Source organism: Anser anser (assembly GCF_964211835.1).
Source record: "Anser anser genome assembly, chromosome: 6".
NCBI classification, from domain to species: Eukaryota; Metazoa; Chordata; class Aves; order Anseriformes; family Anatidae; genus Anser; species Anser anser.
In genome coordinates, this window is record NC_139726.1 from 20,495,360 (window position 1) to 20,513,219 (window position 17,860).

The window sequence follows — 17,860 nt, forward strand, 5'->3', positions numbered from 1 at the left end:
TTTTATGGCTATGCTTCTAGATCTTTCAAAAAGATCGTTAAAGGTATAAGTGCTGAATTAACAACGGTGAATACTTTTGCGGTGGTGTGGTCTTTGTACAGCAGGATGTCTCTGAAGAACAGGAAAAGGTACTGTACATTCTAAGCCACTGCATTAACTTTGCCTTATTTCTGATCACTGCAAACTTACCTTTTCACTTTCTGTATCTAAGGCAGATGTAGCTTCATCCAGTAATAAAATTTTAGGATCTCGTATGATGGCCCTCGCTATAGCGATGCGTTGCTTTTGCCCACGAGACAGCTGGGATCCTTGTGCCCCAACATTAGTTTCATATTTCTGAAAAACATACGAAAAGGGAGATTTTTTATCTAGGTGTAAACAATACATAAATACGCAAACTGAAGGAGCAGCAGGAGAGGCAAGAGCTCTGACCATTGCTGTCTCTTCCTTAAAGAACCCAGCAAGGCAGAAATAATACTCTGGGAGTAATACAATGTTCAGGGAGGCATCTTTGAACCATGTGTTTTTGTATGCTGACAGGCCTGGAAGAAAATTTAATGGTAAGATGATGGCTGATTTGTCTGATGCAAAAGATCCCCCCAACCTAGATTTGGGTAAGAGGCTAAAAGTGATTGACGGGCTCATTGGACAAGTGCTTTGTTTGGGTGCCTAAATTGTATTCATACTTCTTGTATTCTTACAATTTATGTCTATATTGTTTCTGTGCATTTGAATACTTCCTAAGTGAACGTGAGCAGCCAGCTTCAAATATTTTTGATCTAGGGCATCATGCCCTAATTGCAAGACAACACTCCCACAGCTGGGAACAGGAACTGTATTTCCTGACTCAGTATAATGCTTTGACTGCTGAACTGTGCTTCCTCTTCTGTCTTGTCAGTTGACAAGAAAATCTTCCATTTTCTCCTAATTCAGAATTATGTTATTTTCAGTTTTGTAAATATTTGCCTATCGAGTAAGAACACAGGGACAGCTTGCACCCAAGCTCTCAGGAACAAAAGGAGGCGTCTTTGCTCCTACTGGTCTAGTTGTAAAAGCAAGACAAAAAGAATTCACTTCAGCAACTGTAACCGGTTTTGGTGAGCCTCCCTGCAGTGAATGCTGAGCAGCCTGTCCAAGTCTCACAGCCAAGCCTCAGGTGTACTTACTTCAGGAAGTGACATAACAAAGTCATGCAGCTGAGCCTTCTGGGCTGCTTCTATAACTTTTTCCATCGTTGTGTCTTTGGTGTTACTGCCATATTTAATATTATCAGCAATGCTGCAGTCAAATAGCACAGGCTCCTGGGACACCACTCCAATTTTTGATCTAAGAAACTGTATATTTACTTTCTTGGTGTCATGTCCATCTATTAACTAGCAGGAAAAAGGAGAAAACATGAAACTTAATTCCAAAACAATCTGCAAAACCCAAATAGTTTACAGCAGAACTAAATGATTTAGCCATATTACTTGTACTTTAGTAATTAGTAATTTAGTAAGACTCTGCTTACACGTCTTCTTATATGATGAATATTTTCTGTGTCTGTGATCCAACCAAACACTAAACCATTTGCTTAATCTTAACTCCAACTAAATTATTTAATTGCTTAAGGTTAGGAACATGGTTTATTGCTTTGCTGGCATAGTGATCACAAGACTCTTTTTTTGCAAAGATCTCAGACTGGATGATTAAGTATTTACATGAGAAAAAGTTATAAAGGCTTTTTAAGCTATCAGTAATTGAATAACTGGAAGATAAACCTAGACAAATGCAACCCACGAAGAATTTGCACGTTGAGGCTATACATTTAGTGATGTTCCAGACTCTTTGTTGCTTCAGTCAGGCTTGATTCTTGCTTGTGCTCCCACAATGTCAACCACACGTTACGTGTTCCATACAGGAGCTACCACAGTGAATGCCTGCAGCCTACATAACGCGAGAGGGCACCTGAGGTTTGCAGTATTCTCATTTTGCCTGAATACGTTTGATACTCAGGGAGTTGTCTGAACAGTCTGCATTTGTCTGAGGAGCTGAAACCCCAAACTGCATGTGTGCTACCTTGGCAAGGTTGCACAGTAGGACACATTCAGAGGAGTCCTTGTAGCATTGCTGGAAACAACAGTACACAAATCGTGCTTGCTTTGCTTACCACACTTCCTTTCTCAGGGTCATAGAAACGCTCCAGAAGCTGGACACTGGTGCTCTTTCCACAGCCGCTACTTCCAACAAATGCCAAAGTCTGGCCAGGCTTCACAGCTACAGAGAGTCCTTTCAGGACCTGAACATCAGGCCGAGAAGGGTATGTGAATTTACAGTTAAGAAATTCAATGCTTCCCTTGAAATCATCCTAGGGGAAAAATAAGAAAGACACTGCAATGAGTTCAAGCTTGAAACTGAGTCATAAAGTACAAAATAACTATTCCTCTAATTCCATTCTTGCATCTGTCATTTAAAACGTGATATTAGTGCTTACAAAATTAGCCCAGAAAGAGGGATTAGAAATTTACTGGTGCAAGATGGTCATTAGTCATCACACGATTGCTCTACTGACATGGCCCTGTACTACACCAGCCAGAGGCACCAACTGGAAGTGGGATCACCTGACAAATTGGAAAGTTATTTATTTTTAATACAGACACTGTTTAAATCCAAATTTGGTGATCACGTAAACACATCTGTGCAAAATGCTTAAAAAAATCAGCTGAACTTTGACCAGATTTCCTCTATGTTTTTAATATTACAATTTTCCAACTTTCTCAGAATTGAAAACTTACTAAATTCTGAAAGGAATCAAGATACCCTATTTTTATGGTCTGAGCAAAGAATTTAATATACTTGTGACAATTATTTTAAAAATTCCTTAATTCTGATAAAGCTAAATCAAAGTTAGTTTTTTGAATTTGCTGAGTCTGACTTTTCCGTTGACCAAAAATAAAGCATTTTAATTTTGTCTCATTCCAAGATGACTCTCCTTCTCAAAAACAACCTCAAGTTTTTGATACAAACTTAAAAAAAAAATTTACAGGGTAGTTATAAGTGGTTTTATATGTGAACTTTGGAGCAGAAAACAAAAGCATGCTGTTCTGTAAGTCATCCCAATTACTCCTATTCTAATTAACAGGCGTTTTACCAAACAATTCCTAATAATTATTCATAATAATTCCAAATTCCTAATATGTACCCAAACAAATTCCTAATAGGAATTCGTATTAGGAATTTGTTCCAAACAAATTGCCAGTCCGCCTTGCTTTTTAAATTGTTACTGTAACTTCAGTGCTTATATTGAGCTGAGCAAAATCTCAAATTACTTATCTGTCTCCACTCTTACCCATTTTTCCCCTTTTTCACTGTAAACACTGATTTCAGGAACCCGATCAATGAGTTGAAAAAAACGTGCAGCAGATGTTTTGGCTTTGGCATAGTTCGGGGTGTAGGAAGAAGCTCTTCCCAAAGCAGTCCCACTGGTCACAATAGCAGAGATCACCCTGCAGGAAAGGGGAACGCGGTCATTCATGGGAAGCTGTAGGGAAACTGCATGCTCCACCCAGACCAGCACTGCTGGAGAGGAGCCTGGGTCTCGCTCCAGGCAGGCTCCTACCTGAAGACAAAGCTGTAATGGAGTCCTTCAGTGTCAACCAGAAACCCTCCGTATCTGTAAGAGACTGAGTTGGCAATGAACACTATGCTCTGGGCAAAGCCAAAGGAGATTCCATAAACGTTTGCTTTTTTGATTGCAGCTCTGTAGGGCATATCCAGATTCTTCTCAAAAGTGTCAATAAACATTTTCTCTTTCCCTATCCCAGCTACAGTCCTGATGTTAGAGAGGGCTTCACTGGAAATCTGGAGGAGAAAAAACAATTATGAGTAAGATTTTCTAATTTTTACTTGGAAAAGTAGTGCTGCTCTTACACAAATGCAGGGCATTAATCACATATAAGTTTATTCAAATACAATACAGACTGGCCAAATATTGGCCAACCTAAAGAGAAACTTTACATCAACCGCTTCTCTACTACCATCCTCAGTAGCAATGCTCTGCTCCATTAAAGCTAAGTTACTTTAAGCCCGCTTACAAAATCAGGCATGTGCTCTGCTTGTGACTTTTTTATATCGTGAGAATAAATGTGTCCAACAAAAAAGTTTTACGAACACTATTATTTCCTTGATTGCATGTATTTGTTAATTAAGCATGTATATTTCAATTATATTACTTATTTTACTTATACCAGTAATCAGGGTAGAAGGTAGAAGGGTTGCTATCCCCAACTTCTGTTTCATAAATTAAAATCATTTGAATGTGCTGTCTTTCCATTCCATCTCAACCCTTACTGTTTCTCTTATGTTCAAACAAGCCTGATGCGACAGAACATATAAAGGGAAGGTGATATTTTGATTCTAATGCAAGTGACATGAGGATTTTTACCTTGCACATGGACAGAAAGTAAGCAAATTCTTGTCTATGTACAAAGAAAATGTAACATGGGAAACTGTGAGATAATCCCCATGATCCTTCCCTAAGCTGGAAACCTCTCCGGAGCCTTAACTAATCCTAGGTTTTCTATTATACTTGTTTCCAGTCGAAATTTGAGATTCTATCCCCAAAATAGCACTACAGTTTCATCTATAGGAGTAAATTTACAGTTTGTTTGAGCCAAGTTTCACCGTACTTATCTCAAGTAATTTTATTCAGAAGTTGGTTTAATAACGCTATAGTTTGTCTGGAGTTTGATAGTCATTTCAGGGTGTGACACTTTCCTATGTTTACAGCTTATGGCTGTTTTCAGAATGTACAAAGAGATCTAAATATAAATCATTACCAAGTATTCCATTCAATTTCAGGGTATTTTTTTCTGGCCAAATTTAAGGGTCAGATCTGTTGCATTATCACACAATGTGGAGGTACAGATAGGTACAGTGAATTTGATTGTTCACACTGGACTCTTCCATGTTTAGCAGTCACTATGGATCACTTCCTCACATTGCCTGTCTTCTAACTCCCCGGTATTTATGATGCAGTTTGGTTTCTGCACTGTTGAACTACGTGTATTCAAAAAGGATCAGGCTCTGAGTGATGTACCAGAACTCAGGGGCCCTGACCTCAACTCAAAGGAAGTTGTGTGTTTCAAAGGCAGCAGGCCAGCCCACGTTACACACAGTAAATATTTTTGTAGCTAGGGAGTTCCCAATGGCATTTCAGTATTTTTACAAGCTGAAATTTTGCAACTTATTTGCAAAAAATTGTAAGTTTTATTACATTTGAATTGCTGACAGTCCCAAATTCCCTGGTTTTCAACTGCAAAATATAAATTGACTGCAAATACAGTTTTTAAATAACTTACCCGTCCAGTAGCTTCCAGAGCCTTCTTGTCCTGAGCAGCAAATCCTGTCAGCATTTTAGCCTGCACAGCTCCAGACAAGGCCAAAAAGGGCAGGAAACACATTATGACTAAACTCAGTTTCCAGCTGAAGTAGAAAGCAATAATGATGGCCACCCCAATATTGGTAAAGGAATTGACGATCATTCCTATCTGCGATCCAGTTGCCTTCAAAGAAAAGAAAAGAAAAAAAAAAAAGATATGATTGACTTGTGCTCCATTAGTAACTTCAATAATCTTTAAATAATTCTTCCTATAAAACTTTAGCAATCTCTAAATGATATTAAAATATGCTCTGAAGAGGCTTGCAGATGGTTTCTCTGAGTCTATGGAAATTCCTGCTGACAGGGGGTTTGGGAACCTCTTCTCTCATTTGCCTGTTAAATTCTTAAAACTTCCAGAATTAAAGTTTTTTAAAAACAAATCCACTATCTTCAGTCATGCTGAATCAGGCCAATTACTTGTAACAGAAACATCTGTATGTTTCCTTCATTTCTAGAAAATTACTTTTACTGGGGCCAAGTAAAATGGTGTCTGACTTGCATCTAACAAAGCATCAGTTCAGATAGGTAGTGTGCTTACAGCTCAGCATGATTTAATCCTCATCCCCTAAGGAACACAGCACATGGTGCTAGTGGTTCACTTTCCCAAATAATAAGTCACACTGAAATTGGCTGCGTGGATCCCTGGCTAGTGCACCCGCCAGTACTGTCAAATGGTTTTTAAGTGGACTGTCAGTTTAAATCAAAACTGTCACAAACAGCAAGAACAATACCATGCCAAACACTTGAAAACATGATTACTGATGAATGTTGCTAAAATATGAACCTGACGTTTTTGAAATAAACACCTAAACATTGTGGCAAAAAGCTAATTCATCTTCAGAAAAAATACATCAATGACAGTTCTTGGATGTTCCTCCTGGTACCACTTAGGTGGTATTAATTTCATTGATTTTTGTGGTTTTGTTTTGGTAATACAGACACGAACAATGGTCAGTAAACGGTGATCCGAGTTGTACTTTTAGCTAAATACAGTGATAGTTGTTCCAAGTTCACAGTCTATGATAAACAGAAAAAAGCTTAATTGGCTGATCAGCGACAGATCTACACTGACTTTGCGTTTTGCATGCTAGTTAATGTCTGTGATGATGTGCCAAAATAGGCCTATAGTAAAACTATAGTAAAACTTTACTATAGTCTGTGCCTATAGTAAAACAGTGCTTAAGGTCTTACCCCTTGGACCTGTGATGCATCTGTTGCAAGTCTTGTGGTCAGGGCACCAGGGCTGTTCCTCCGGTCATCAAACCAGCCAATGTCTTGCCCTAGCATCGCCCGGAAACCAATTTTCCTTAAGCGTCTTGTAAGCAGCTCACCAGACTTGGCGAAGGTGTATCCCTGGGGTGCAAGGCAATAAACAAAAATTTTGTACAGGAAGAGATACACACAGAGTAAGGGATCAGAAACAAATTTACTTACATTGTACTGCTATTACCTGTAAAAACTGTGTAAAAAATGAAAGAAGTCCAATGAAGACAAAGAGCAGGCAAACACCATTGATCTGGGTTTTTCGTTCTTCTTCGTCAAGAACGGAGAAGGTCTTTGAAAGAAATGCATGGTATAGTATTAGAAGTGTCAGTTTAGGTACAGGTGAAGAAGGAAGGACAACACCGAAGGAAGTCCCTGGCTGAGTCCAAGAGACAGGACCACATCTGGCCTCTGTGGCTCAAGGACAGGCAACCTGGGTGCATACTACTCTTCTCTGGCTCAGAGTCTGTCCAGAAGGAGAGGGGACAAAAGGAAATGTTGTTCTGCTGCCTTTGAACCGAAGTGTGTCTCCAGGAGGAGAAGCACCTGTGTGTTCATCCCTGTTTCCAGAACCATTAATTCACGACTTCTTGTTGTCAAATACAGAAGCCCTGCCTAGAACCAAAGCCGTAACACAGGGCTCTCCCTCACCCCTAATAAATGCCCACTTACTTCCCTAGGGTAAGCCTGGGTACAGCATACTGCTGTTAAACAACAAGTTCATTATATTCGGTGTCTACATAGACTGAGATTATTTGCTGTCCATGCATAGTTATAATTATCAATCACATCCCTCTCCTCCCAGTATTGGCTGATAACCAGAATAGCAATAAAATAAAAAACGTAGGGACAAAGAGACACTGCAGCAGCTCTCTGACCTCCTCTCTAATCTATGACAATTTGAACTTTACTGGGCCATATGAAATAAAGCACTCATAAGTCATTACACTTTAGGATGACTCGCCTTGCACAACACTAATGATGTGCTTGCTGTAGGTAGGCTTCAACAGGAACCTATTGTTTTCTACTGAAGGAGGGTGGATACGTGTTTATTGCTGAGTACTTAAGAAAAAGCATTAAAGTACAGCCCCTCCATCCTGCCCTGCTCCAACCTCCATGAAATTTTTCTTTTATCAGTTGTTCTTTATATCTGGTCTTCTTCAACAACTGTTGGTGTTACTGGCTGCTGCTGAAGTAGTGGTACAAATCTAAGAAGCCATCTTTTAGCAATTACTTCCACTCACAGCAATTGATATGTAGGTCAGTTAACTTACCTGCAGTTGTTGAACTACTTCTGCTACTCACAGGTATAAGCCACAGTTCATGTTTGTACTTCTCTGCTAATGTTAAATTCATTCTAATTGGATTTCACAGGTAAAAACTGTGACACATTGCCTCCCCTCTCAACTTCTCAGCCTGCTCCCTATGTAGTTAAAAATAAATTGTGCATTTGAGCTTTACTTACATCAAAACTATCTTAAACTCTTCTAGGTTAGTAGCTAACATTAGAAAGAGAATAAGAAATTTTCATTACAGCTGCAACGTACAAAATTTCCACAAAAATAAACTTAATTCCTTTCTTAAAAGGTCAACCCAAGTTATTTAGTGTTGAAAGTGATCCACACATTAAAGTAACAGTGAGGAATTAGAGCCTGGATTTGAGAAAAACAAATAGCTGTTCTCTATTGGGAATTCTACTTAAAGTGCTTTTAACTTTGTACATAAGTACCTTGGCAGCAAAATAAATCCTGCAAAATCCAGAATGATAATATCTAAACAGCACTTAGCAATGCAAGCTAAGGTCTGCTCCAGTGCCGTGCTGTGATATTACTTTTCACTAGCAAGGCATATTACTTTGTCAGACTAATCGTTGTTTGAATTAAGTCACCAGATAGGCTCTGATGCAAAGCTCTTAATTTAATCCATCATAATAAGAACAAAACATATAGTAGTGTGCTGCTTTTCCTATCCCCTTAATGAAATCCACTGTAGCTTCAGTAGTTTCTGTTTCATCCTGAATTGAACAGGTTGTGAGCAACTTTCAACTGTCTTTGTAACTTATGTATCTAGAAAAGATACAGCATAGTTTTCTTTCCATCACACGTTCTATTTAAACAATTGGACCGAATGAAGCATACAAAGGTGAACAGATGAACCATGAACAGGTAAACTGTGTCCTGCAAGAATTCTGGATTTGAGAATTGTTGTAACAGTATTTTTAGTATCACCATGGTATGCACTATCTAGACAGGAAGGTAAAATGCACTTCATTGTAATGGTCATGTCACACGTATTGTTAGCATAACACATAACCAGCAGAGTAACTACTCATCATCACATACATTTGTTAATGTGTATGTGATGTTAATTATAGTCCTAAGGTACTGTTTCTGTTCTCCAGGCTGAACAACCCCAACTCCCTCAGCCAGTCCTTCAGAGGACAGTTGCTGCAGCCCTTTGATCATCTTTGTGGCCCTCCTCCGGACTTGTTCAAATACATCCATGTCCTTCTTGTGCTGGGGGCCTTAGAGTTGAATGCAGCAGTCCAGGATAACATTGTTTGGAAAGAGATCTCTGTATTGCAAACAGTTGGAACACACCTTCCAGCTGAGTTTTGCTAGCACATGATTGATTTCCCATACTCAGACAGTTCCACAATGGGAACCAAAGCACAGAAGGAAGAAACAACTGAGAAATGTGTTTCACAGGTACACTTCTGATCTGAACTGAACAGCTAAAAAGACATATCCAGTATTATCCAGCTCTTCACTGACTTTTGGAGACTAATTTCTGAGCACCTTCAAGGCAGACTCTGCTAAATTTACTCTTTCATTTTATAGCTGTGGGGATTTTTCCCCTCACTTCTCCGGTGTATTGCTCCCAGAGTACAGGCCCACATGTCTGTCACAACATCACTGCAGATAGTCAAACAGCTTGGAAAGCAGATGCATGTTCCATCTGCCTGCCTTCCTTGGCAGCAGGCAGAAATTTCTTAAGTTTAGGAATAATAAAACACAGATGTTGGTCTTTGCTCATGTTGGCTGTGGCTTGTTTTTTCTTGCAGCCTCTTTCTTTCCATGAACTCGGACCTTCAAGAGGAGGAATGCATCCTTGGCAATAAAGGCATTCAGCATCTTGAAGGATGACTTGAGGCCCTGACCTCCCAGTGTTTAGAAAACCTAGCTCTCAAAAGGAGTCAAAGGTTAGATTCATTGCAGACTACACAAAGCAGTGCCTCACCTGCTGCCTAGGGAAATTCACAGTCCTTGGCATGAGGTCTAGACACTCAACAAGTGTTTGGAGACGGCAGACCTGAGGCTAAAAGGCCATAGCGTATTGGCCAGGAGCCACTAAGTGGATCACCAGGGACAGCCTTAGTAACTTCCTGGAGAGAAACACCAAAGCCAAAACACCCACCTACCCACCCCACCGCACCCCACAGAAAACAACAGTGAAACCTCCAGTTTCTAGAAGCGTGTCTACCCCTGAGATCCTACATTCTTTGTACACATAGATACCTAACATGACCTAAACAAATAAATGGGGATTGCAACACAAGTTTTACCCGCTCTCAGGTAGTTACCTAAACCACTAAACCACAGTAGCATTCCCATTTTCTTCCCAGTGAATTTGTCATTACTTTACCCAATAAGAAACAGCATAAATCCTCCTGATTCTTGACAATTTAGGGCACTTTCCTGGGCATTGGTTACAGCAGTGCTGAATTCCTTCAGCAGCTCTCCAGTTTCCAAATAACTCGGCAAATGTTTTCTCCAAAAAGCTGTTTTACAAAAGGAGGAAGCATCCTCTCTTTCTATTCCAGCAAGTGTTTGAAGGAAAAAACAGACACAGTTGAACTCGTGAAAAGTTTCAAGCAAGGCTTAATGGTAACACATTCTTTAGTGAATGACAAGGTTTAAAAACACATTCCTGTTTCCTGCTTCTTTCATACTTGTTGATGCAAATCTACTTTCTGCTGGCAGGTATGAAACCTGTTACAATGATCTCTCTCTCCCTGGGCATTCTGCAGGGAGCAGACGGCAAAGAGCTGAATGTTCCTGTAATGAAATATGAAGAAAAATGTGAAGTATTCTGGGGGTCTGATCCAAAGCTTTCTTAAAGGTTTGACCAAGACTGCAGAATGAAATGCTGCATGGAGGGACCTCTGCAGGTGTCCCTCCTCACTGTACCTGGATGCAAGGTATAGCTTGTCTCACCTAAAATAAATCCTGTGTGTGTGCAGAAACCCACTACCAACAGCTCCTGGAAAGTGAACATGAGAGATAATGAAGCACACATGACAAATGCTAACAAGCCTGCCCCGTCAAAGAGCTCAAATGATAGCGTGATGACAATGATATAAATATCCCTACTGAATAATTGTTTATAAGCAAGAAGCCTAACCCCATTTGCTTGACAAGATCTAAAGACTCACCCAAAACATGTCAAGTACTGTTTCACAGGTTCCTTCGCTCCCTTCTGCTTAAGAGCTAAAATACTCTTCAAAATGTTAGCATTACTTACTCCAAGAATCTGACTGAATAACAAAGCGTAGAGAGGACTGACTGCTCCATTCACAGCTGCTCCCAGAGATCCCAGCACCATGTATGGCCATTCAGAGGCATTGTATTTCAAAATCCTGGTAAATGGTACAGGCTTGATGTCTTCCTCCACAACAACAGGTTCCTGAAAAAACAGGTTGGATTCATGAAACAAATGCATTCTCCCAGTGATGTTCTCCCTATGACAGTGAGATAAATATCATTAGCATTGTCAGTTAGATGGCTATGTCCAAGTCCCAAACAGCTGCTCTAGGTTTGTATGGGAAGGGGCAATGATGGGCCTTGGCTGCTGCATGGAGCTCTTTCGCAGGGTTAGGGAGTCACAGGAAGGTTACATAAATGACTACTGCTACTGTCCCTGGAGAAAGAGAGACAGATTCATGCCTTATGTAGCTCTACTGATTCCAAATTAAGAGGTTAATTATGACCAGACTTTCTGCTACAGAAACTCAGACTGTTCCCAGTCTGCTGTTTCCAGATGATGCATTATGCAGTACTCAATACCAAAACTTAAGCTTCTTCCTCACAAGGGGCTTTTTATGTCTCTCCTGGAATGTTCTTAAATATGATTTTACAGCATTGTGGGTAAACACATTGATCAGACTCTGCATCAAATTAATAGGTGTGCAATATAACTAAAACAGAGACATAAGAGTGAGAGCCAGAGTCGAGCTTTATACATGCTAATTATGCCTCCCTTTTGTGAAACATCGTCAGACTATGGACAGAATTCCCATAATTACTCCCAGTACCAGCAGAATATTGATCATCAAATTATAACTTACCCTGCAGTTTGATTTGTGCAGTATTTCTGCAACACTCAGTGTGCTGAGCCCTGCCATTCATATGGCTGGAAATGCCCAGACAAAACAGACACTGTAAAGACCCATCTGCTGGAAATGGGCAAGGATGAATGGGTGGAAACATTTTGTTTTTTTCTCTTCCTTATGAGCTAGTATCAGAGTCACAGCACTAAAGCCACTTATTTATCCACAGAAGAGGCTCAGCAATAGCAGGAATAGAGACTTCTAACTGCCGTTTTCTGCACTGAGTATCTGTAGCCCTGCAAAGTGGGGCAGGGAGCTTCATAAGCAATTTAGAAACCCACTGTGAGTATTCCTAAAGAACTGGTTCTATCCTGCATAACTTTAACGTGTTTGTTATTTTCTATACTACTTGATTGCACAAGGACACTGTCAGTGAAAGGACTCAGGGCCTGTTAGCAGTGAGGATCTCTCTTTACTCACACACCTCTAGCTGATTTTGAGAAGAAATGGAATTTACTCTATTGAACAAGAAGTAGCATCATTTCTGTTGCTGAGTGGCTATTACATTTCACAGACTGAGCGCCTTGCTTTTTGTTGGTTAATTCAACTTTAATTTATATGCCTTTTAATTAATAAGTATTTTTTAACTTGATCTACAACATATGTTGATTTACCAAGAGCTCATGGTCTGCTACAAATTTTACGTGGAACAATAAGCATGAGGGCCATCAAAATACAGCTTAGAGGATACAGAACATAGAACTTGAAGTGGTGGTTTTGTTTAAGTTGAGAAAAGTATCAACCCAAAAAGACATATCTGCCTATAACAGAAGCATATATTTACAGGTTCTCATTAACAATTAATTAAAAGATGTCCTTTTTGGTTGCAATTTAATAATGAACTATTGGACCTGACCTTTTTTGTTTGTCCATCATCTTCTCCGTATGAAGACATAAGATACACAGACTCTGCCTGATCTCCTGCAATGGATAATGGAGGGTCGGGGACGACATTGGAGAGCTGAGATCTGGACCGCTGCCGAAGTGAAGCTCTGTGAAGGAAGACAGATATAGTCTGTTCTTCACAGTTCAGTAACATAATACTTTCTCTCAAAGCATAAACAGTTTTCGTAACAACTACATCAGGTTTCACTGAAGCAAATCACACGACTCCCACTGACTTCTTTCTTTTCCTGTGTTCTCTCAGCTTTTGAGAAGAAAATATCCCACAGGGGGAATAAATACTTTTCAAAATCTTACTCTACCCCACCACTCAGACATTGTCTTCTATGTGACCTGCACTGTTTTTTGGGGGGAAAATTATGGTGTATCCTACTACATTTGCATAAGCTATTAAGACACCAAGTCAATTCACCATTATCAAGTAGTTCAGTCCAGAAAAACAGGATGCTGAAAAAATCCAGCTCTCTCCCCACTGAAACATGACCCTGTGATGTAGGAGATAGATTCACTTGCATGTCTGATGTGGGCTTGCCAGAAAGAAATAATAGACGTCTAAGTAGACTGCCTAGCTTCTAAAAAGCTTTCACTTTCATCAAGAAGAAGCCTTAATAAAACTGTCCTCACACATTGCATCATCGACCTCTCAATGTCTTTTCTTTAAAAAAAAAAAAAAAAAAGTGAATGGATTGAAAGTGCATTAGGCAATATAAATATATGGCTGTATGAGGAATATTAAAAATGGAACATAAATATAGAAAGCCAGAACCTTGCAAGAGGGTCCTATGTCTAGAAAGGGGAGTAAAATTAAAAGTCTTTCTATTTATCCATGGACCTTCAATCATTAACATATTACCCAAGCTCTTTCTTTCTAAGTGGATGGTGTCTCAGTGAAATGTTTGAAGCCCTTCCACCCTTTTTTCAAAACACACAGACCAGTGAATAATTAACATTACTGGGATTATGGAATGGTGTGAAAAATATAGAAATCCAGAAACATACTGAGATTTACATTGATTTTTAAGACTTACCGCAAACTGGCCCGATAGCTTCCTCTGCTGAATGACTGGATTTTCTCAAGATTTGGCTCAATGTTATTTTCTGTTGCTGTAGAATACAGTATATACAGCTCTTTAGTTTGTGCTAAAATTACATACAACTTAAGTCCAGTGTTGATTTGTAAAAAAGTGCAGTCTCCAAGCTATAATTGGAATACTTTGTAGAAGGCAAGGAATATAGCACCACTTTGCTGTTCATCCTACATATACCCCAGGTTTTAATATTTGTATTTGACAGGATGAAATTAATTGAATATTGGGCCATCTCACTTGGGATGTGAGTGCTGAAGGCAGTTTCCCTATTTTGATACTGTAATTGTCCTTTTAAGACAATCATATCCAAGATATGATGCTTCCAAAAATAAAAAGGTCATTCTACTAGACCTCCATTTCCAGAAGCTTTGATTAAATCTTCCTCTAGTAAAACAAATAGGGTGGTTTCAAAATACTCTGTAATTTGCTTGTATTTCAAATGTGACATGGCTGGACTGTCAGCACAAAATCAAAATATAAAATGGCAGGGTATTGCTGATCAGGATTAATATTTCAGGGCAGATCTATAGAAGGAAGGTTATTCAGTGTACATGCAGTAAAAACCTTTTGGCTAGGGCTATCAATGTATTACTTTGCTGAATGCTAAAAGTCAGTCATTAAGAGGGTGCGGAAAGCAATTAGCCCCATTAAAAATAAATCTACATTCTGTGGAATTCTATATCACTTTATTAAAGAAATCAAGACACTTACTTTCTGTTGCTGCTCTAGTAAGTGCTGCATCTCCTTTGCTCTGCAAGGTCACCAACATGAAATAAACCCCTTTTCTCTTCATGAGTTCCTCATGAGTTCCTCTCTCCACAGCCCTTCCATGCTCAAATCCAGTGATGACATCGGCAGCTTTGATGGTTGACAGGCGGTGAGCTATCGAGATCGATGTGCGGCCGAGGCGAGCCTGACAGGGAACAAAAACAGCCCCAGTCCCAGGACAGCAAATGGAAACACTTGGAACCAATGCTCTATCACCTAAAGTTTCTCTAAATCAAAGGCAGTCTTTCAGGTGGACTTTGGCTTGAATTCCATCCATAGCCCACTTATTCCCCACCAAAAAAAAGAGAGACAGACACCTGGGTGTTCATTTTGCCAGCAATCTAAGCTGTGTGGGAACATCTTGTTGCAGTATGAAGGCTGTGAAGGGGCACTGCTGCAGCACTAAGTGTTTTAACTTGGACTCAGCACTAACACTTGTTGGAGTGCTATTATCTCCAGCTTTGCAGAGAAACCCAGACATTTGCAAAGTTCTAGAACAGTCAATTACACATGACTGATCACTGCAATATTCTCTGCTACCAAAGAAGAATTATTCCTGAATGCAATTCAAGTGTTCTGAATGTGTTGCCTTAGCAAAGTCTTTCTTGGATTCATGGACTGAAGTTAGGAAAAATGACCAAGATTGCAAGTGACACCTCTCTACAGACTGCAGATTCTTCTTCAGTCATCTGACATAGTTATTGTCTGTGTGTAGCATTCCAATGGCATTAGGAATGGCGTTTGTTTTAGCAAAATTTACACATGACTAAGCTCCCTTTATGTTAAATGGAGAGAAAAACTGGCAGCTTTATTTTCACTTATCTTACATATTTACTGTAGAATTAGATGAATCTACCTGGGATCCTATCAATTTTATTGGTCACCTCTCTGATGACTAAGAGGACCTTAGCACAGCTGGTTTGGGAGTAGGGGTCTGTGATGCCAATATTTAGTTTTATTGGATGAATCAGACAGTTGACAGGGAAAAGAGTCTTTCTTGGCATGGATAGAATTGGTGAAATCTTGACAGTCTTTAGCATCTTATTACTTACTTCATGCCAAACTCCCCTCATAAGGGGTTTGCTGTCGGACCCAGAACACATGGACTAGATCCTAGTTCACACAAAACAAGACGAAATATAGAGAACCTCCCAAGATAAGCACCTATCTCTGGAAAAAGGGAACTATCCTGTTAATGTCCGAATGCAAGAAAAAATATTTCCTGTCAATAATACTAAGGTTCTATTTCTGCATACGAATACTATTAAGAAACGCTTTTTACTGCTTTGTTGAAATTCAGCAGCACTGTCTGCAGAATGCATTCAAAATAATTTCTGCCCTTGTAAGTCTGATTTATGCTATACTAAAGCAAACCTTATGAAGTGCTTCTTGGACAATAGCTTCGCTTTCATTATCAAGTGCTGAAGTAGCCATATCCAGTAGCAGGATTTTAGGGTTTCGCACAAGGGCTCGGGCAATAGCTATCCTCTGCTTTTGACCTCCACTCATCTGGCTTCCACCCTCTCCAACATGAGTGTCAAATTGCTGGGTAAAGGAAAAAAGAAGAAATTTGTAACAAAGAGGTCTATTAGAAATCAACATAGATACTGGTACAATGTCTCTCAGATTTCTCCTGGGAATAACTTTGAAAATTTTTCATTTTTGAAAGAAAAAAACCACTGTTAGTGCACCAAATGCAAAGGAGAGCTGATGAAGTAATTTTCTTCTTAACAAACAACGTTGTCTTGCCTGAAGCAAACTGCCAACCCCAGACCAAAAGTATGTACTGATAAAAAAGTGCAGTGTTCTGTTTTGGCTCAGAACAACTCTATCAGCAAAAGCTGCAATGCAGAGGAAAACACCTGCCTACTCTCCATCAGATGACTCACCAGCAAGCTTTCCAGAGAGCTGGATTTGTCTGCTGATGGCATGTGACTCATGAATACCGTGTCTCTGATTCATGATTATCGCACCAGCTTCAGGTAGAGAATTAGATAAACACATACAGCCTAAGATCTAGACAGCCAGGATAATCTATAATTATGTATATTATATACATGAACTTGGTGAAATCCACATAGTAAGACCTAATTAACTCTGATCTGAGGACAGGTTACTGCCTACTCTACATTTTAATCTTCTGCCCATCACAGGTGGCTGCATGAGGGGAAAGACACAGAGAATCTCTATTTTTCCATCAGATTTTACTTACAAGGCACAGCATACCTGTGGCAAGTCCATGATGAACTTGTAAGCATTGGCTTGTTTGGCTGCTTTGATTATGTCATCCATGGTAGCCTCATCCCGACCATAGCGAATGTTCTCTGCAATCGTGGTAGCAAACAGCACTGGCTCTTGCTCAACAATACCAATCTGTGAGCGTAGCCACTGGATATTAAGGGAGCGAATGTCATGGCCATCCAGAGTAACCTACAGAAGCCAAATAAAGCAAGGACAAGCAAAATAAAATTCAAGGACATTATTTCCTTCAGTCCAGAGACAAAGAAAGACACAATAAAAATAAAGGGCTTATGATGTTGTTTTTCTCTGCCCAGTGTAAAACACAGCTTTCATACAAGAAAAACTACAGTGTAGTAGCAGAAGTGTACAATAGTTCTGGTGTGTAGGAGTTGTGCTTTTGATTTAATTTCCCAACACCTCTCTTTCCTTGGTCTCACAAATAAAGCCAGGCAGAAAGTACCCATCAAAATTTCTTTCTTTAAAGGACTTACAAATTTGAGCATATACAGATGGTGTGTGTTTTCCATTAGTAAAAATGAATTAACTGCTCCATAGAGGGCCAGGCAGAAGAATAAACCATCCTCCAACATCTCCCTGTAGACACTTTTAAAGACAGGTAGTTACTTTCAAAGGGAGGAATTTCTATTTTTTAGCCTGATCTACTCACAAGGCCTCAAAGTATGTCTGTGTGCCTCATTTTCTAGTCCTTACCTTTCATCTGTGTAAAACAATACCTCTAGGCAAATTTATTCCTTTGTCTCAGTACTGGGGAGGTAGCTAATGAAGGAA

General features: G+C 39.6%; 1 protein-coding gene across 13 annotated transcripts in view; it reads right to left on the minus strand.

Annotated features, from left to right (window-relative positions):
• ABCB11 (ATP binding cassette subfamily B member 11) overlaps positions 1-17,860 on the minus strand; it is a 68,406-nt gene that overhangs the window by 1,100 nt on the left and 49,446 nt on the right. For all 13 annotated transcript variants that reach the window (XM_083842358.1, XM_083842357.1, XM_083842355.1 and 10 more), the window contains 14 exons: positions 17,057-17,260; positions 16,205-16,375; positions 14,774-14,975; positions 14,003-14,078; positions 12,928-13,063; positions 11,207-11,368; positions 6,870-6,974; positions 6,611-6,772; positions 5,340-5,543; positions 3,599-3,840; positions 3,329-3,485; positions 2,150-2,347; positions 1,167-1,373; positions 190-336 (listed from right to left, as the gene is read on the minus strand). In XM_083842358.1, coding sequence (XP_083698484.1) covers positions 190-336; positions 1,167-1,373; positions 2,150-2,347; positions 3,329-3,485; positions 3,599-3,840; positions 5,340-5,543; positions 6,611-6,772; positions 6,870-6,974; positions 11,207-11,368; positions 12,928-13,063; positions 14,003-14,078; positions 14,774-14,975; positions 16,205-16,375; positions 17,057-17,260 — 2,373 coding nt within the window. The remainder of the gene's footprint in view (positions 1-189; positions 337-1,166; positions 1,374-2,149; positions 2,348-3,328; positions 3,486-3,598; positions 3,841-5,339; positions 5,544-6,610; positions 6,773-6,869; positions 6,975-11,206; positions 11,369-12,927; positions 13,064-14,002; positions 14,079-14,773; positions 14,976-16,204; positions 16,376-17,056; positions 17,261-17,860) is intronic.